Source organism: Bombyx mori, chromosome 3 (assembly GCF_030269925.1).
Source record: "Bombyx mori chromosome 3, ASM3026992v2".
NCBI lineage: Eukaryota > Metazoa > Arthropoda > Insecta > Lepidoptera > Bombycidae > Bombyx > Bombyx mori.
In genome coordinates, this window is record NC_085109.1 from 7,155,212 (window position 1) to 7,176,316 (window position 21,105).

Here is a 21,105-nt window from a genome sequence, read left to right on the forward strand (position 1 = left end):
TTGCGCATCGAATATGGTTATTGCCTATTATTTATGTACAAAGCAGTTATTGTCGCTTAGTCACGTTTGCCTTTCAAGCGTCGATATGGTCTAATGGGCTTATATTCCCACACTTCTAGTTATCGCTAATAATATTATAGAAAACAAAAAAGAGTTTAAATGAGTCTGTTATCAGGATATTGACAAATAAAGGCCGAAGTGTATCCAAGAGCAAAGCAATATTACTTCATAATTTAAAGTACAAGATGATTATTCGTACATACTACTCAAGGTGGGGGCGTTATGTGACTGTGTTTACTGAGCCGCACAACATAACATAATACACAGTAGGAGGTTCGTCTTTTTTTTATTGCTTAGATGGGTGGACGAGCTCACAGCCCACCTGCTGTTAAGTGATTACTGGAGCCCATAGACATCTATAACTTAAATACGCCACCCACCTTGAGATATAAGTTCTAATCAAGTATAGTTACAACAGCTGCCCCACCCTTCAAACCGAAACGCATTACTGCTTCACGGCAGAAATAGGAAGGCAGGGTGGTGGTACCTATCCGTGCGGACTCACAAGAGGTCCTACCACCAGTTTATTCAAATACTACAAAAAAAAAAACGGTATACTTAAAAAGATAAATCAGTAAGACCAGTTTATAATAACCAAGCTTCAGCCAACTTCCGTACTTTGGGCCCAGGAATACGACAACGACTTCCCATAAAACCCGAATTTTCTTTATCGGCACGCCGCAACCTGTCAAAGGTTTCTCACGGCTGTTAAAAAAAAAAATCGATTTCCGCACACTAATATCGTACAGTCATTGTTGTCGTTTGAAATATTGGAAGTTCGGTTCACGAATCGTCAAATGGCGGCTTGCGTTTTAAATCGTTTCCAGAAATGACCGCCAAAGCCGGCCGCTGTCGCCTGCAGTGCACTCGATAGTGCTGAAAACATCAACAATCAACGTTACATGTTTTGGTTGTAGTGTCATTGTTGTATTATTCTGGTCGCCTATTTTGTCAGCATGTTAATTGTGTATAGAATTTTGTCAATACCTGTCGGGATTTCCCTTGTGCCGCTTCGATGCCTTTTAGTGACTTATGCTGAGCTGTTCTACACGTTTCTATATATCTTTATATCTAGTTTATATATCTTTCATCGAACATAACAATATAGATGACATTTTATGTTATAGAAATACTGGGTATCATGCACACTAAATAGCAAACTAAAATAATATTTGCAGTACTTCGTAAAACGTATTTCTTATTACCGACTACGGACAAGTCAGACATATGACATATTTTAAATAAAAAAATAATGAACAAAGTACCGTACGTAGTAAACAGACATAAAAAGTAAATACAAATCATTTCAAAAACACATATTAAAACATAAATATTAGTAGGTCACTAAATCTTAATATTAGTCATGGATTGACAATTTTATGATCATTTTAACTCATTACAAGTACCCATCTCGCTGCAAAATCACAAGTCATCAAAAATTACGAGTAGAGCAATTTGCATTCACGGTGGCATAAAACTAAAATCAAATCATTAGATATAATATCTCACATTTTATCTTATGTTGTAGCTTACGTCAACATTTTAATCAACTGTGAAATTTAAAGGAGCATGCAATTGCTAACATAAAGTTCGTAGACTGAACATACGTAATACATACGTATTACCGATTTTTTATTATTGCATTCGTCGCACTGGTCGATGTCGCGATCCGAATATATCCGAAGAGATGCGGAAATTCTGGACTGCGAATTCTAGAATTACGCCAATCCGAATACAGTTTCTACCCCGGTGTTATTCTCAACGAATTGGCAGTGCTCCTTGCAATGGCCCCTGATGTCCTGATAATGACGACACTAGTCCCTAACATCCGGAGATCCATTGGCTAATTTGCCATCAGTAACAATAAAATTAAATAAGACCAAAGTATTCCAAGTGCTTGTTAAAAAAAATTTGACTCCACGTACATACAATACGCAAGGACTTCGTAAAAAAATATCAAAAACTTCAACATAGAAGAGAGAGCTTGGTTATCTAACACTACACTAAAGACGAAATCCTAACATACTCTCTGTGCGTAAAGAAATGTAAACCTAAAAGTTTATTGTGAACAAGTTATGAGACTCTAGTTACTGAGATCTTGAAATTAATAATTACGTAGGTAAAGTACCGAATTAAAAACGATCGATTATAAGTGGAAAGGGGCAAAAGAATTAATAAGAAGGTAGATAAAGACCGTGCACTTTCAAAACACACCCTATTTACAATAGGAATTAGCGGGAGAAGAAGATTGGTAAAATAAGGTGAAAACAGATAATAGGAATCAATAGCTCGATAGTAAAATGAGATGAAGACGGATAATGGGAATCAATAGCTCGAGAAAGCAACTATTAAAGTATTCTCATGTAGCTTCCTTTCGACTAAAATTATACATACAAGAAAGAAATCATCAAAATGAATGTACGTCCAGTGTAACTAAACACTATTGTCTGACAGCTGAGATAGTGCTATTGGTTTATTTTTCATGATACGTATTATAGTTAGTAAAGTTAATAAATAACGGCATCGTTCTTTCCGTCACGAACGCATTCTTATAGTGAGCGGATACTAGCAATATAACCACAATATAACACACCAAGCTTTTATTTCAACATTGAATTTAGTGGAAGACAATTTAGTCTCATCGCATTAGCCGGTGAAGCCTTCCCAGAGAGGGGAGAAGATTTTTTGTTGAGACTTTATTGACACTAAATAGATACCTGATAAATATACACAAATTGAATATTGATTTGACTCATTTCTAAATCAATATTAGAATTTACAGATGTTTGGTACATGGTGTTTTACAGTCTGAAATTTAAAACATATTTTTTTAATATTAGCTAATAGTAAAACTTCTGTTTAAAATAATATTTTGACGCCTAAAACGTTTTTTTCACGTAATTTATCATGTCCATTTAACAACATTACAATTCTAAAACATTCATAACATACGCACAAATTTTAATTGAAAAAGATTATTTTTGACTAAATTAAGTTTTTTTTTAAACCTTTTATTATTGCTCTTTTGCTGGAAACAAAATCTTAATCAGAAATCAAGAGACCTTAAAAATACCTTGAGCCAAATATAAAACATGGAAACGCAATCAAATAGGCAACTATATATAGCAATTTTATTCCAACAATTCGAATATGCGACAATATGCACAATATTGTACTATGTAAGAATAAATCTATAATTATTTTTATTATTTATGCATATTCCTACAACGAACTACATACATAACAGTTAAAAGTTAAGACTCATTAACAGAAAAGAATTTCAAAACAAGACAACAAGCGGCCACCATAGTCACCGATGAAAGCTATTGCCCATCTTGATTTAGGGAGTCGGCAAGATTGATTCGCGGCAGAAATAAGTGGAACTGATGATGGTAAAAAAGATAAAAAATCATACAGTCTCGCTACTAGGCGAATTAAAAAAAATCCTGATACAAAATGTGAGCAAAAAGTTCTTACGATAAAAATATTTTCTTTCGTAATAATATTAATATGTACGTATCGCAGTTTCGCTTCACAACCTTCATCCGCAAATAGCTTTATTGATTCTAGGGAAACGTGAAGCAGTGTATTTAGTTTCAATTCAACGAGTATTCGACGATGCATCTCACAGCCTTCTAGAGATATGATTAATTTACTATTGCTAACATTTGCTCTGTTAATTATTACCCGTATTATAATTACTTGGAAATTTTATATTTCACTTTTATATTTACACTACAGAAGGTTATAAATTTTATAATCATAATTTTTTTTTGCTTAGATGGGTGGACTAGCTCACAGACCACCTGCTTGTTAAGTGGTTACTGGAGCCAATAGACATCCAGACCGTAAATGCGCCACCCACCTTGAGATATAAATTCTAAGGTCTCAGTATAGTTACAACGGCTGCCCCACCCTTCAAACCGAAACGCATTACTGCTTCACGGCAGAAATAGGCAGGCAGGGCGGTGGTGCCTACCCGTGCGGACTCACAAGACGTCCTACCACCAGTAAAAAGATTCCAGTAAAAGATCACATTAATGATGTATATTATAAAACGGACATAAATTCTAATTCCGTTATCTAATGGAGTTCAAGCATTGTTTTAACCTCTCAAAATTTAAACTTCCAACGTTTCTGGGAACGGCATTTTCAAATAGATTGAATTTAAGAATATCAATGGTTTTACGAAAATTTCAACGCTCATTAGACAAGCAAACACACCATTGCCATATTGATACTCGTATATCAATTAGCAAACTGAAACCACACGTCGAGAATGAAGGCAGCGACGCCCACAGAACTCGGCGAGCGTGCTAATCCGTCCATATGTTACAATGGAAACAACCCGCTGAAACAAAGGCCGACCCGACCGTTTTAATGAAGCCAGATTATGAAGGTGTTAAGCCGCCGCCGCCACTCTTTCAACTTCCAAATTATGACTTTTGTGCGGTGCCGGCGGTCTTCACGGGGTCACATTTCGGCAATCGCCAAAGTTTCTCTCGCTCTCTCCCGCGTACCAAACACGCCTAAACCTCTCACCTTTCTTCAATACATAAAACCCTCATAGTTCTACTTTACTGCTCGACGACAATGAAGTACAAAATGAACTTTACGACGTAGCAATAAAGTTTTGAATCACCGTTGCGCTTTATGTTTTCGATTTGTATTTAGCCTCATACGTTACGATCAAGACTGGGGAACAAAAAAAACTAAATAAATCTGTCTCTCGAGGCGGTCGGAGAATTTGAGCAATGTAAATCATTTTATTACAACGAGTTCTTTTTTATTCTTTGTCGTACGAAACTTTCGCGGTTGGATATGTTGCTTTGTGGTTTGTATTATGATTCTGTTTGCTTCTTAGTACATTTTATGTATAGGTATTTCCGTCTTCTGTATTCCATTATGAATAGAAATTAAATAAAAATATAAGGAAATATGAAAGAGATATTACTCTTTCTTTCAAATTACAATATCCATTGCAGTGCAAAAAATGCACTAGCTGTTAATAAATAGCTCTTTGAACTATGTATAACTGAATATAAAGTAAGCCAATCACGTTAAATTCAAACCTCGATTTCTAAACAAAGTAATATGGCATTAAAATCGCGCATTCGTTTTACATGTCATAAATCCAGCTCGCGACACCAAAATATTGAATGGTGCCAAAATGTCAACCGAACAGCAAAGGTGCCGACAAAAGTACCGCCTCGCTGGGTGTTCCTTATTCGAGACCACGCTGAGCCCTTATTTTTTCGTCTCATTCAATTTTGACTTCTTTCAAGGGACTATTAATATAAGTCGATTTTTTTAAATCAGTTTTGAGGCTAAAGCCGTGTATTGTTGAGCTCGTTTTTTAATCTGTTTCCGTAGGATTCCGCTACCGATTTATAAATGAGGTCGGTCGACCCGCGAGCCCGACGACTCTTGATTTAAGCGAATTAAAATATGACATGGGTTTAAAAACCATAGCAAAAAAGACAGTTTAAAAAAAGAGACATAGACAAATTGCTTTGGTCTTCTAAATAAAATACATTTGTAATACATTTTTATTATTAAGTACAATTCATTGCGCAAACCATCTAATAATTTTGGCCGCGAAGCGATCATAATATGTTCTGATTTGGAAAATGAAAACAATACAATAGAATTCGATTATCTCAAGATGATGATAGTTCGTATACAGATTGTGATGTATGTCGACTCTGTCATCCGCTTAAAATCATATGGACGGAAAAGTAGAGTACCTAACTACAGCAGAATATTTTTAGATTTTATGGAAACAAATTTTAATTATTTGATCCGCAGGCCGCGGATCTGACTCTTCAGATATCGACTCCGAACCAGGATTGACGCTGAAAAGGAAGCAACGTAGATCTCGAACAACATTCACAGGCGAGCAACTTGATGCATTAGAGAGGGCGTTTCACAGAACACAATACCCAGATGTCTACACTAGAGAGGAATTGGCACTTCAGACAGGACTTACTGAAGCAAGAATACAGGTAAAGGTTTAGTTTTAATTTAGTTAATATACTATTTGTTGGTTATTTTTGGTCGTTGTTCAGATTGTCTTGAATATTTGTACAGTAGCTATTGTCACTTCAGACAAGGTTTCTGGATTGGTACCATTAACGTACGATGCTATAAACGACATGGAAATATTTAAGTATTCAGTCATGTTTACAGCAAAGCTTTGCGGGACTTTATTGGTCACATTTTTTATTATAATTACAAGGCAAACTATATTTATGCTTCAATTTAGACAGCTAAATAGTTTCAACGCTCACTTGGTGCTAAATGATTATCAAAGCCTCACAACGTGAATCTTGAGAAATAAGGTCGAAATCTCAATTGAAATATATAACCCACCCCTCAAACTGGAACGCATACATGCTTCGTGATATAAATAGGTAAGATGCGCCACCTGCTAGTCCGAACTTAAAGTTACTTGGAAGTGAAAATGTGATGTGAAGTGGTTACCGGAGCTCATAGACACAAAATCGTCGCTATAACGCATCAGCCCGAGACATAAGTAAATACCCTTCAAAACAGAACGCTTTGCGGCCGAAGTAAGTATTGACGGAGCTACCATCATTATTTAAGATAACAAGTAGGTAGTTTTTAATTAGGAAGTCGGGTAAGTGTTTGATACTATGCGTGAATACCATCAAAAATTTAAACATATAAGTAAAAGTGATTTAATAATCATGACTGAATCAGTAATTCTAATACTTTTTACGACATATAAAAAAAGATAATGTATTAATTAAGATAATAAATTGATTGAAAATGATTTTATAAACTAGTTAGTTAACTTTGATTTTATAACACTGCTTTTGAAACAGGTCTGGTTTTCAAATCGAAGAGCGCGCTTAAGAAAACACACAGGATCAAACACCAGCCCCGGCATCACAGGCTATGCGCCATTACCCATGCCCCAAATACCATGCCCTTATCCTGCTGGAGAAATATCGTCTCTTGCGCAACACCATCCTCAACATCCCGATGCTTGGCATCACCAAAAATACGCCAATTACAACCAGCTTATGGCACAATCACAGCACTTGAACCAAGCTTTCCAAAATGCTGCCTTCCCAAGTACTTCAGGATCCTCGTTCAGTCACTTGGTAAGCAGTACTAATGGGCCACCTCACAACCAAATACTAGACACCGGTATACCAAGAAATGAATATCCAAGATATCCCACTAATGAAATCTATGCCAAACCTATGAATTATCTGCCCAAAGAAACTGAAGGTGAAAACAAAATCACAGAAGAAATTGTTGAAGCACGAGAAGATCCTTATGTTAAACCAGTCGAGCACGAATTTGATAAGCCTCTACCTACAAACGAAACTGAGTACTCTAAAGTTCCTACAGATTATTCCAAAGTTCCTATAGATACTACAACCACACAAAATTGGAGTCCATCACATAATTCACTGAACATGAGTCTTGCTGGTATATCCACTGAATACAAATACATGAATGATCCTTACACATTCCCTAACGTCGGAGAATCTCTTAATCCTCATAGTTATTCTAATCCCCCAAACATGGCAAACAAATACTGGATATGATAATAATTAAAATATTATAGTTAATAAAGTGTAGAGGATATTTTAATTTAATTTATATTAAAATAAGATGAACATTATTTAGAATTATAAGACAAAATTATTTACCTCTATTTCGCATTCCATAATACCTACATTAATACCAAATATGTAGTACTTTTAAGAAAGTCATTAGATAATGTTAACTTACTATTTTTACATACCAATCAACAGACTATTGTAAACTTTATAGTTGCATAAATATATACATGCATCAACATTTGTTAATATGTACATATTTAAAATATTTAAAAATTAAGGGTAACTCATTTTAAACGAATTACTATTTATATAATTTTTTTAAACGCATCACAAAACTTCTTCACTTAAAATTTAAAATCAATGTTGATTTTATCCTCAAATTGTAACCTTTACACCAGGATGAAATTAAATAAAACAAATTAAATATGCTGCTTCTTATATTAAAAATAATATTCATTAGTAGATTTTACTTCTTTTACAAAATTATAAAACGATTAAATAATATATTGATCTTAAACTTTTGCATTTTCATAGTTTTTATTGAGATTTGACTTCAATCAAAGTTGCTCCGGTTTCTGCAGTGACAGTTTCTACGGGTTTCGATTCAACAACCACAATTTCTTCTGTAACTACTTCTGGCTTAATAGTTTCTAGGTCAACTGTCGGAGATCCTGTGGTTATAGCAGTTTCAGCCTCTGGGGCTGTTACAATTACAGCTTCAGGTACAGCATCTGCGAGAATTTTCGTACTCAAATCTTGTGGCGCTTCGGTATTTAAAACTGCTGGTTCAGCCACAACCTCGGCTGCTGTAGTGGTTTCTACTTCAATAGTTTTAGAGCTCACCAATGCCTCGTCATTAATTACTTCGGTAGCACTTGCTCCCGTTGAAGACTCAATTGGATCATTTACAACCACAGCAGGTGCTGCAACAATAGTTTTGGAACCCACCGATACCTCATCATTAATTACTTCGGTAGCACTTGCTCCCGTTGAAGACTCAATTACATCATTTACAACAACAGCAGGTGCTGCAACAATAGTTTTGGAACCCACCGATACCTCATCATTAATTACTTCGGTAGCACTTGCTCCCGTTGAAGACTCGATTACATCATTTACAACAACAGCAGGTGCTGCAACAATAGTTTTGGAACCCACCGATACCTCATCATTAATTACTTCGGTAGCACTTGCTCCCGTTGAAGACTCAATTGGATCATTTACAACCACAGCAGGTGCTGCAACAATAGTTTTGGAACCTACCGATACCTCATCATTAATTACTTCGGTAGCGCTTACTCCAGTTGGAGACTCAATTACATCATTTACAACAACAGCAGGTGCTGCAACAATAGTACTTGGTCCACTTGAAACTTCATTTACAGCGGGTGTCACCTCATCATTAATGGTTCCTTTAGGCTCCTCATTAATTAGTTTGCCATCTACTGTTGGTTCATCGGACCGAATCGTAACAATCGCAGATGAAGATGAAGTGTCTGCAGAAACATATTCACTGCCTTCTGAGGGAGAAGCATCTTTTGCTACTACTGCTGTAGTTGAAATTGCAGCATCTGTGATCAAATCCACGACTGGGCCTTTACTTGATATTTCTACTGTAGCTCCCGCTACACTAGTCGACGAACTTGTTTCTGTATCTACAGTGGCAGTATTACCGTCAGCCGTCACTGAGACATCTGCAGCTACTGACTTAACATTCTTGGAAGGAGTTACATCATCGTTCCAAAGACTAACAGTGTTAGTTTCAGACTTCTCAGCGTCAGATGCTGGTAGCGCTGTCTCTGAAGCTTCAGAATCTACGTCAGCCTTGAACGATGCGTCAGATTTTGATGTTGCAGCATCCCATGATGATGATGCTGTGTCAGACGTTAAGGGGATGACGTCATTAATCCAGCCTTCAGAAGATTTGGGCTTTGCATAAAATCCAGTCAAAGCATTTAAAGCAGCTTGCACTAAATAAGTCTTTTCTTTAACAGTTTGATCGACTGTATTTATCAAAGGGTTAGTAATTTTATTAAGTTCGTCTGATCCAAGCTCAATGATTTCATTTTCTAGCTCTTTCAGTATGTAATTAACACCAAGAATATTCAATTTGTCAAAAAGATTCTTTTGAGCTACATCTTTAGTCTGAGTATTGACTGAAATTTTTGTTACAAAATCTAAAATGGCTTGATTACGCTCTTCGATTGTACTTTTTGCACTAATTCCCAACTCTACCTCAAGGAATTTTTGTAAAGCAATTTTCTTTTCTATGTCAGTATTCAAATCAGTTAAACCGTAGCCATTGTAGATTTTTTCAACAAGAATATCGACATTCAAGAATTCATTAGAATCCTGGTCTATATCAATATCCACATTTACTTCTTTCTTTTGGTTTTTCTTGCCCTTTTTCGCTTGGTTCTTTTTGTCATCTTTTTCAAGCTTCTTTTTTTCCTTGGCCTCTAATTTTTTTGACTTCTTGTCTTCCTTCTCCCATATTTTTTCCTGCTTGTATAAATTTTCAATACTTTTTGATTCTGAGTCTTTTTCTTCCTTTTCTTTTTTATAGAGCAACTCTAATTCTTTCTTTTCCTTTTTAAGGTTCTTTTCTAATTCCTTCTTTTGTTTCTTAAGATTTCTTTCTAGTTCTTTCTTTTCTTTTTTAAGAATCCATTCTTTTTCCTTTTTGAGAAGTTTCTGGCGTTCTTTTTCGAGTTTTTCTACGCTATTAGAATCCTTTGAGTAGTCGCTATCATCTTTACTATCATCTTTACTATCACCTTTACTATCATCTTTACTATCATATTTACTATCATTTTCATTATCACTCTCACTGTCACTGTCGTTGTCATCGTCATAACTCTTGCTTTCGGAATATAATTTAGACCCAAAACTTTCTGACTTATACTTATCTAGATCAGCTGAAATCGAATCGTCAGGCAAGTATATTGCGCTAACCGCACAGACGCTTATCTGGAACAAAAATGAGAGTTTTGAGTAATCGAAGTAAAAACTTTTGCTAAAAATATACGAAGGACCAAACTAGAAGTAATGTTAAAAAGTTTGACGTTCATAATGATAAACAAAAAAAAAGATGTGTGGTATCGTGGGACACCGGATAGTAACGAAGTTCCTTATTATGAAAATATTAATTTTAAGTTCTATTCGAGGTATGAAGAAAATAAAACTGGAGGTTTCGCAACAACCCACGGTCATTCGGTAACGTGCGAACTTATTGTGGTACACTTCATTCACGATTGTTTGCATAAGAGTTAGTGTATTGCGCTAACGAACGCTCTGAGATCATGGTCAATGAATGATAAAAAAATATGTTACTTTTTGTACATTATTACAAAGTTAAGTCGTACACTGTGTGCACTACTAATAAAAATATTACGTTACGGACGCTTTTTCCCGGTTAAGGTACCCCTTCGCATCGTCCCGCAAGGAACTTCTTTCCAAAAAATGGTACGAACAGTTATTATAAATTAATACTCACTAGTAAAACGAAGTAAATGGTTTTCATTTTGGAAGTCTTCAGTAGCACATAGAAAGCAAAATTCGTTCGTTAAATACGCCAAATTAATACTTGTTGGTCGTACGAGCTCGTTCGTTACAATTTTCTTAAAACACGACAAAAACGTCCTTTTATACTCGACGAAACAATTAAAATAGATAAGGTTAGATAATGACATCCGTTAAGAGAACCGGAGCACTTTAAGTCTTGACCAAACAAAATGTTTTCGCGATGTCTGACTCAAAACAAACATTATGTATATATTGCGAATACAAGACGTAGATGTTTTAATATGGAAAGTCCTAAATAAATGGGAGATCAACTCTGTACTTGAACATTGAACTGCAGAAATGAGACCTAAGTGTATTATTTTATAAAACAAATATAATCTTCTCGACATTAAGATGTTTTCTCTATATTTCTCTGGCGATTTTGCTTTAAAAATTACTTGGATCCTTTGATCGAGATTCAAGTTTTCATTTCAAATCTTAGAATAATCACTTTTGTTTAAAATGAATCAAGCAGACAACTCAAATCTAAATATTTAATAGTTAATATTCGTTTTTAACTTTCACAATTAACAGCTCACAGATATATCAGACATATATTATGAAGATTGTAAAAAATTTTGTTGCCTACCGCTAGTAGGTACTGTCTCGAAGGGTTATATATTTTTGGCGAAAAAAAGGCAGCGAAAAAGAGCTCAACTACCTAAAAAAGGCTTAGTAGTGAGTCGAAATAAAAATAAAAAAACTTTATACCCTGGTCATCCTGGTTAGGATATTATGCCGAATTAATGACAATATTGTATCAATCAAATTTTCAAATTAATCTTTTTGGAAGTCTTTAATTTCTAAAATAAAACACCGATAGATAAATAGAAACATGTCAATCTAATTGAAGCATTTTAAACATATGCCACCACCACCACCACCACCATGTCAATCTAATTCAAGCATTTTAAACATATACACCAGTTTCACTTATAATATGTGTATTACAATTTAAAAGAGTAAAACTAAACCATTCACAAAAAAAAATTTTTTTAATCATACGTTGAAAATTCCAGTGAGGGGTGGTTGGTCTGTTTGATATGTTAGGATGATAATTATCGCATCGCAAACAGGGTCCATGCTTATTCGAATATCGATGGATTTTTATTGAATTCGTGTCTTTTAGTTTTCTTAGGGGTGTTCTATTCAAATAAGATGTGTAGAGTCTACGGTAGTAGTAGCTTATCTCTGCCTCGGGCATAGAATGTTCGTGAACGATAGTGATCACGTACGGTTACATAGGCTTGGCTTAGGTTCTTTTGCCGGGAATAGCACAATATATATATGGATATTTACCTTTCTCTTACTTGATTTCACTACAAAACATCTTTGCTGGAGCTAGCGCGTATTATGAGCACGCACCGGTGAGTGTCACAATTCTTTTAGTTTCTGCCTCGAAGAAATTATGTATCTGGTTTAAAGGATGGAATTGCCGTTGTTCATTAGGTTTGGAACTTCGAACCAATGATGAATGTCGACGTATGAGAAGACGTCTAGAAGTTTCGATAACCACGTAATATAAGATAGGCCTAGAGTATCTGCAGCAAAACAATTCCTGAAGCTTTCTTCCACTTCGGACATAATTCTGATATGCGTATAAATAACTTGTGATAGCAAAAAAATATTAAATACGTTTTTTTTTTTTCAAAGCAAAGGTTTTGTCTATCGATTTTTAAATTCGATTTTTTTTTATTGCTTAAATGTGTGAACGAGCTCACAGCCCACCTGATATTAAATGGTTACTGGAGCCCATAGACATCTACAACGTAAATGCGCCACCCACCTTGAGACATATAAGTTCTAAGGTCTCAGTATAGTTACAACGGCTGCCCCACCCTTCAAACCGAAACGCATTACTGCTTCACGGCAGAAATAGGCGGGGTGGTGGTACCTACCCGCGCGGACTCACGAGAGGTCCTACCACCAGTAAAAAGATTTATTAATAGTTATAATTTTTAGAAGTTAAAAAGGATATAATCAATTTAGCGTATCTTACAGTTAACCTAAGACATCCACGCAAGTCTCATAGACATTTCCTTTATTTCGACTTTGTTGGAAAGAAGAAGTATTAACAACTTATTAATCATCTAATTTACATGAAATGTTTTCAAATTTTTAAACTATTTTATCTAATTTGAACCTTATCTTTAGGAGACAATGTTAATATTTAAGCATGTTTCAAAATTAATACACAAAGTGAGTTTTTTTTTAATGAAATTCATGTATGTAACGAAATAACAGCTCATCCTTTCAGAAATGAATACCGGAGATCAGAAGTACCACAATGCCTTAACGCATCAATTAAAGTATCACTCTAACAATAGGAGCAGGCTTAGGGGCCCCGGTAACCGTACTCGTCGAACTCGACTAAGAGTTCGCTGTGCAACCTAACCCATGAATCAGCTCGCTGAGTTTCTCGCCGGATCTTCTCAGCGGGTCGCGATTCCGATCCGGTAGTAGATTCATTCACGAAGCAGCTGCTCTTGAGTTGTTAGGTTAGGAGGCGCTCGGGCAGTTGTTAACAAATTCTACCCCTCCTGGCTGAACCTTTGCTCGCCCACCTGTCCTGGTGAAACTGGAAAGGCCTCCGTGCCACCAGTAATTCTTCAAGCCTAAATGAAGTATCAGGTAAAAAGAGTAAAACAAAATGTACATTTGCATGATACCTAGTGCCACCGTGCCTACTTCGGCCGTGAAGCAGTAATGCGTTTCAGTTTGAAGGGTGGGGCAGCCCTTGTACTTTGTATAAAACTGAGACTAACCTAAAGCTTAAGCATGAGTTGTTATGGCGGCTTTTTAGTTGTTGATGTATATGGGCTCAGATAACCATTTAACACCAGGTGGGCCGTGAGCTCGTTCACCCATATAAGTAATAAAAAATTAAACATAATATATTATTTACGCAAAAAAAAACATCTTTATCGCTCACTCGCGCAGTTTCTAAGCCCATAATTTGTTTAGATTTGCTATCTACGGAAATGCTAACCTCTGTAATAAAACGAAGCCAATGAAATCATTTAAATGAATCTAATCTCATAAATGTTTATAATCTGATCTTATTATAACACTTCGGATACAAGCAAAGCTTCAGAAAATGAAACTAAATGTTCGTGGCAGTAGTTCATGTCGTGAAAAAATATTCAGCATTGGCTAAGGAAAAACTATACTAGACTAATCCTTCTGGACTGCACATAATATCTCTGCCCCTCAAGTCGCTCGATGATTGCCGAGCACTGTGATATTTACTGCTGGTAGGAGGACCTCTTGAGTCCGCGCGGGCAGGTACCACCGCCCTGCCTATTTCTGCCGTGAAGCAGTAATGCGTTTTGGTTTGAAGGGTGGGGCAGCCGTTGTAACTATACTGAGACCTTAGAACTTATATGTCTCAAGGTGGGTGGCGCATTTACGTTGTAGATGTCTATGGGCTCCAGTAATCACTTAACACCAGGTGGGCTGTAAAAAATAAAACATATATATAAAAACACACATAAATAAAAAATAGCCTTTGTAGTCAGACGAGCATACGGCCCACCGGATGGTAAGTGGTCAGCGTCACTTATGGACGTCAGCAATGCCAAGAACATAGCCAAGTCACTGCCTACCATTGAGTACTCTCCGCAAGCCTAGTTTGAAAAAGGACACGTCATAGGGCTCGGGAAACACCGTGGAGGGGAGTTCATTCTAAAGCCGAATGGTACGTGACAGAAAAGATCATTGGAAACGCTCTGTCGATGAACGCAGCGGCTCCAGATAATATGGATGAATGCTGCTCAGGTGGCGGAGTCCTCGACTTATTGAATAATAGCCACTTTCAACCTTCACCGCCACATTTCAATGTTTTAATTTAATTGCTCATACAATCAATCAGTCAACCTCTTCAAGATCCATTCATTGATCCATTAATCACAAAAATCCAATGAACTTTTCCCTCCACCTAACACGAAACAGTATTTTTGTCTAAATTCTCAGCGGTTATGGGAGTACTTATAGAATACAAAAAAAAAGTCGGACAAGCTATCATGATCTCAGATTTTTTATATTACTTAAATGGATGAACTAGTTCATCGCCAACCTGCAATTAAGTGGTTACCACGTAGACATTACAGCTTTAATACTGCCATCCACGCTAAATACGTTGGGCCTTAGTAAAATTAATATGTGCCTGTGGGATATTTAAACCAGCATAGTCGCTCGATATTAGTACAGCTGGAATCTTATCCTTTAGACAGCTTAGACCACTATAGCCATCTACAGATATTAGTCTTCACTCAAAACAGTCTACATACGGACTACAACTTATTAAAAATCGTTTTTTATTTACAAAATAAATACTTTCTACAAGTAGCAATATTCACAGTGGAACGTGACCGAGTTTCACTGGTATTTCATGAATGATAGACAGTGAATCATTGCAGAATTATATTTGCAGAAAATATACACCGATAGTATTTAGTAAAAAAAATCAATTAGTTAGACTCCACTTTTGTTGAAAATAGGGGCTTTATATATATTTTCTCAGTGGGTCGCGTTTCCGATCCGGTGGTAGATTCTGCAAAGCACTACTCTTGCTAGGGCCATTGTTAGCAACACCTCCGGCTTGAGCCCCGTGAGCTCAACTACACGCTAGGGTAACGCTCTCAAGGCTAGACATAGCCTAGCTCTCAGCATAGGTAGGAAAAAAAAAGAACGGCAAAGCTGAAAGTTCAATATATTTCAGGCGTTCAGAAGACAGTTACGCACTTCTAGTTAGTATTTGGAATTTCTCGCAAAAAAAGTCACCCATGATTTCGCAGGATTAAAAATTTACTCAGCACCCGTGGTCTAATGGGCTAGACGCTCTGCATATTCGATTATACTGAAGCGACTCAAATCCCCATCAAAAATAAATATACGTTTAAATATATTTATATACGTTCTTAAGAACGCGTTCACAAACGAATTCCCCGATGAATCAATGACTTCGTGTGATAGCTAACAAATTACTGTTAAATATTTGGAATGCTTGTCGAATTACGGTTATATTATGAATCGATATTCTGCCACCTAGGATATCTCTATCGCGAAACAGTCTTTTTTTTTATTGCTTAGATGTGTAAACGAGCTCACAGCCCACCTGGCGTTAAGTGGTTACTGGAGCCCAGTTTTTTTTTTCTACAACGTAAATGCGCCACCAACCTTGAGATATAAGTTCTAAGGTTCAGTATTATAAATGCCCCACCCTTCAAACCGAAACGCATTACTGCTTCACGGAAGAAATAGGCGGGGTGATGGTACCTACCCGTGCGGACTCGCAAGAGGTCCTACCACCAGTAAATCTGACGTGCCAGTTTAAGTAGAGCCTTTGTACCAATTAGAGCTTCGACCTCATGTTACAAGATGGTAGTATCCATCCAAAAGCAGGCGGCTCGTCAGCGCTTATACAATGAAATAAAATATACATCACAACATCATATATCATCATCTAAAATAAAATAGAATCCAATGCGATATTTAACTTTAAAGCATACGACAATTGAATTTATATCAAATAAAAACAAAAGAACCCGCATTCTTTGTTTACTTCAAATCCCATTAAAGCAATTCGGATCTCAACAAAACTTGTGATATTAACTTCACAAGCTGACTAAAGTTTTGACAGTTTGACGTCAAGATAACTTATGAGCTTAACTCAAACAAACTATAGTTATTATGGGCAGTTCAGTGATAGCTTAGAAAACCAGAGTAAAGATTCTTTACCATAGACTACAGTTAACTGCGAAATTATAGGGCTTATAATTTGGTAGACTTCACCGATATATCTAAAACATATAATTGGAATACATTTGCTATTGACTAATAAAATTCGTAAATTAATGGCATTAATTTATACAGAATGGATCGAGGTGTTTTCTGACATATTGTTTAGGTGATTACATAGAAAGTTTCAAGTTACGGCTTGACTTAACTTAACCAAACGTTTACCGCCTATCGCTAAGTACTTTTCAAGTCATCCTCTAATTAAAAACATGTCACAGCACTACGGAAACACCGAGTTCAAAAGATCTCTAGAAATCTTTTATGTTTATACAATACTTCTTCAACTGTCACATGGGGAATATGCTCTTCGAAATATCATCTATATATTAATATGTGAAACAAAAACTTTGTATCCCTTTTTACGAAAATTGCGCGGACGAATTTTGAAATTTTCCACACTTATATAGACTATAGAGAAGGAATGCAGAACGTTAATAATTTTTTGTAATTATGCATAAAAAATACATTAAGTCAATAAAAAAAAACATTACATACACTACCATTATACACACGCATGAATACTATTTGTTTATTGTCAAACTTTTCTTATTGCTTATAGTCTGTGGTCAAATTGAGAATAGATTAAATATTGTTTGTCTTTATTAACATTTGTCTAAAGTGTAGTCCTAGCGAAATCTGTGATTATAGAGATCTTTGACAATAGAATCATAATAGTGTACAAACTTATAATTTCAATTAATTATAGTCGAATTTCGACTACTGGGGGACCACTAGTAACTACAATTATGAAATATTACGTGACGTTATTTTTATACGCGCTTCTAAACTCACGATTTTGTTTAACCATTTCGTACAAGCGTGAAACATCCGAGCATACAGTCCACCTGATGGTGAGTGGTTACCTTTGCTTATGGACGTCATTAATGCAAGTGGCACAACTAAGTGTCTGCCTATCGTTAAATGAAGAAGGATATGTCATAGTGCTCAGTAAATACCGTGGAGGGAAGCTCATTCCAAAGCTGGAAGGTACGTGGTACGTACGGATCAATTATGATGAAACTTTGTGTAATACGAGCCTAAACAGGCCCGATAAGTCGTCGTGGCCTAAAGGATAAGACGTCCGGTGCATTCGAATCGAGCAATGCACCAGTGTTCGAATCCCGCAGGCGGGTACCAACTTTTCTAATGAAATACGTACTTAACAAATGTTCACGATTGACTTCCACGGCGAAGGAATAGCATCGTGTAATAAAAATTAAACCCGCAAAATTATAATTTGTGTAATTAGTAGTGGTAGGTCATCTTCTGAGTCCGCAGGGGACGTACCACCACCCCGCCTATTTCTGCCGTGAAGCAGTAATGCGTTTCGGGTTGAAAGGTGGGGCAGCCGTTGTAACTATATTGAAACCTTAGAACGTATCACTCAAGGTGGCGCATTTAAGTTGTAGATGTCTATGGGCTCCAGTAACCACTTAACACCAGGTGGGCCGTGAGCTCGTCCACTCAACTAATCAATAAATAAAAAAGATACCATCATCCTGCCTATTTCTTGCATTGGGATCTCTATGAAACTGATTAACTTACTCAGGAGGATTCATACGCATATCTCGCTAAGTAAATAATAAATAAAAGAAGTGTGGTGTCGTGGGACACCGGATAGGAACGAAGTTCCTTATTTATTATAAAAATACTAATTTTAAGTTCTATTCGAGGTATAAAGAAAATAATTATTCGAGTATACATTTTTTATTATGATTTTTTTATTGATAAAAATCAAAATAATCGCAAGAGTCAACCACTCCGCAGTGCAATGAAACAGCCTCGCCCTGGGGGAACCGCCTGCATGATCACGGTATCCCCTACGCCAGGTAAGTATATAAAAATAGACTCAAAAATATTATTTAGGATTTCATCATTCAATTTAAATACTATAATATATAATAAAAATGTAGACTACGTACTTGACAAAGATAAATAATTCAATATTAACCTTTGCCACATAAATAAACGAATTCAATAATTTATTTGACCTTTATTTTAAACAACGAACTTAACCTCAGTACATTCAACGTCAAGGCAACAGAAACGAAATTACGCAATTAGAATCACGCGCTTTCGCTCGCTGTCTTACCAACTTATCTGTAAGATTGTATTGTTTGCATTCCTCGTGTATTGTTCGCTTCTAGTTAACGATAATTAGTGAGATACGCTTAATTGAATTTTCGACATTTCTTCATAATGCGTTTACCTAAGCTTTTGCTTTTATCATTTTTAGAAGCGAACTAGCTGTACCCGTCTCCTTCGCTGGGCATTTAAAACTAACATTATTATTTCTCACCCCCACAAAGATTTAGATTTAGAAGTCGTCGTGGCCTAAAGGATAAGACGTCCGGTGCATTCGTATCTAGCGATGCACCGGTGTTCGAATCCCGCAGGCGGGTACCAATTTTTCTAATGAAATACGTACTTAACAAATGTTCACGATTGACTTCCACGGTGAAGGAATAACATCGTGTAATAAAAATCAAACCCGCAAAATTATAATTTGCGTAATTACTGGTGGTAGGACTTGTGCGTCCGCACGGGTAGGTACCACCGCCCCGCCTATTTCTGCCGTGAAGCAGTAATGCGTTTCGGTTTGAAGGGTGGAGCAGCCGTTGTAACTATACTGAGACCTTAGAACTTATATCTCAAGGTGTGTGGCGCATTTACGCTGTAGATGTCTATGGGCTCCAGTAACCACTTAACACCAGGTGGGCTGTGAGCTCGTCCACACATCAAAGCAATAAAAAAAATTCTCATCATTAACGCCCCCGCAACTGGTGTAGGGAGCCTAACACTCATAGAAAAATTAGCCTATCCATTAAGTACATGTACTTTCTACATGGAAACCAAGTTTCAAGTCAATCGGATGCATGATTCAGTAGTTATAACGGAACATCCGTAAAAACCACTGTAGATTTATATATTAGTATGATGGATATTTTAGTAGCTCAAAGGATACCTGATGTTTTACTAACTCACCGGCCAACGCTTACCTGACTGACCTATCTCTCTTGAAAAGTGAGATCGAATTCGCAAACTGTTCCATAAATAAACGAGATCACTTTAATACTACTACTACCCCAACGGTCGGATTTCGACGAAGCTATTGCTGATACAGGCTTCTAAAGTATTAAAGTGTATTAAACAACAATTATTAAAATCCAATAATAAAAAATGACATTATTACTGAAGATTTACGATACGACAAAGCTTTCTTTAATTATTATCGTTGCATATTAATTTAATTTCAATATCTTTGGTTTTTATTTAATGTATATACGAAATGCGAGTGCTGAAGATTTTTCTAATCACATAATGCATTTGTTTCGACAATTCAATCACTCGGTTCTGTTTCGGTGCGGCAAAAAAGTTTCTCTAATATGAGATCCAAAGGGTACAATTTGCCAAACAGAAATTAGGTCCATCTGACAAGGTGAAGACGCCTGAATAATTCGCGCCGTGTAATCTGCCGCGTCTGTTCTCTACTGCGATTATATTTACACACACAATACGTATTTGAATTTTAATGCCATTCCAAAAAGGTTTCGATTACATTTATAGATCCAGGAAGGTTTTATATTATGCACTGACAGTAAGAAAGAATTTTTCAAAAAAAAAAAATTGCATTCATATATTGGACGGGTACGAATTGACTCATGACTATAATCGAAATACAACTTTTTTTATTGTAATTGAACAAAACTATTATATATGTAACTATATTACAATTATTAGAAATTTGAGACGTAATTATATTTTAATAAAAGAGAACAGAACTGATTATCATTATATGTTCACGATTTAATTCTGCCAAATACGTCTGCTTCAATGTGACGACCATTTTGTTCTACACGGGTTATTTCGGGGACTTTGCTGCTAATATTTACATATAAAACTTCCTAGTTTTATTAAAATGTATTATTCCATAATATGATGGAAACAAAACCACGGAAAATAAGATAAAATGCGATTTACGGTGTCATAAAGCTACATTTTCAACTAATTAATCTCTTTATTTGTGCAGTACTCAACTTTACGCATTTTCTGATTAACTTTATTACTATTCTCTCGTCAA

General features: G+C 36.1%; 2 protein-coding genes and 1 non-coding gene across 6 annotated transcripts in view; 1 reads left to right on the top strand and 2 right to left on the bottom strand.

Annotated features, from left to right (window-relative positions):
- The window catches only part of LOC101741552 (protein gooseberry-neuro), a 169,847-nt gene extending 161,029 nt beyond the window's left edge, over positions 1–8,818 (top strand). For 3 of the 4 annotated variants that reach the window (XM_062675656.1, XM_038019257.2, XM_038019269.2), the window contains exons 5-6: positions 5,869–6,065; positions 6,909–8,818. In XM_062675656.1, coding sequence (XP_062531640.1) covers positions 5,869–6,065; positions 6,909–7,643 — 932 coding nt within the window. In that variant the 3' untranslated portion in view covers positions 7,644–8,818. The remainder of the gene's footprint in view (positions 1–5,868; positions 6,066–6,908) is intronic. The other variant, XM_038019266.2, reaches the window with a different exon arrangement.
- Positions 8,086–11,514, bottom strand: LOC119630310 (probable protein phosphatase DDB_G0282105). Its single transcript, XM_038019248.2, has 2 exons — positions 11,158–11,514; positions 8,086–10,631 (listed from the first exon to the last, which is right to left on the bottom strand). Exons 1-2 carry the CDS (start codon positions 11,182–11,184, stop codon positions 8,199–8,201), a joined length of 2,460 nt encoding a protein of 819 aa, XP_037875176.1. The 5' UTR covers positions 11,185–11,514; the 3' UTR covers positions 8,086–8,198.
- Positions 11,515–18,697: 7,183 nt separating this feature from the next.
- On the bottom strand, positions 18,698–18,861 carry LOC119631214 (U1 spliceosomal RNA). Its single transcript, XR_005246597.1, has one exon. It is a non-coding gene; the product is annotated as a U1 spliceosomal RNA (small nuclear RNA).
- Between the last annotated feature and the right edge of the window lie 2,244 nt (positions 18,862–21,105).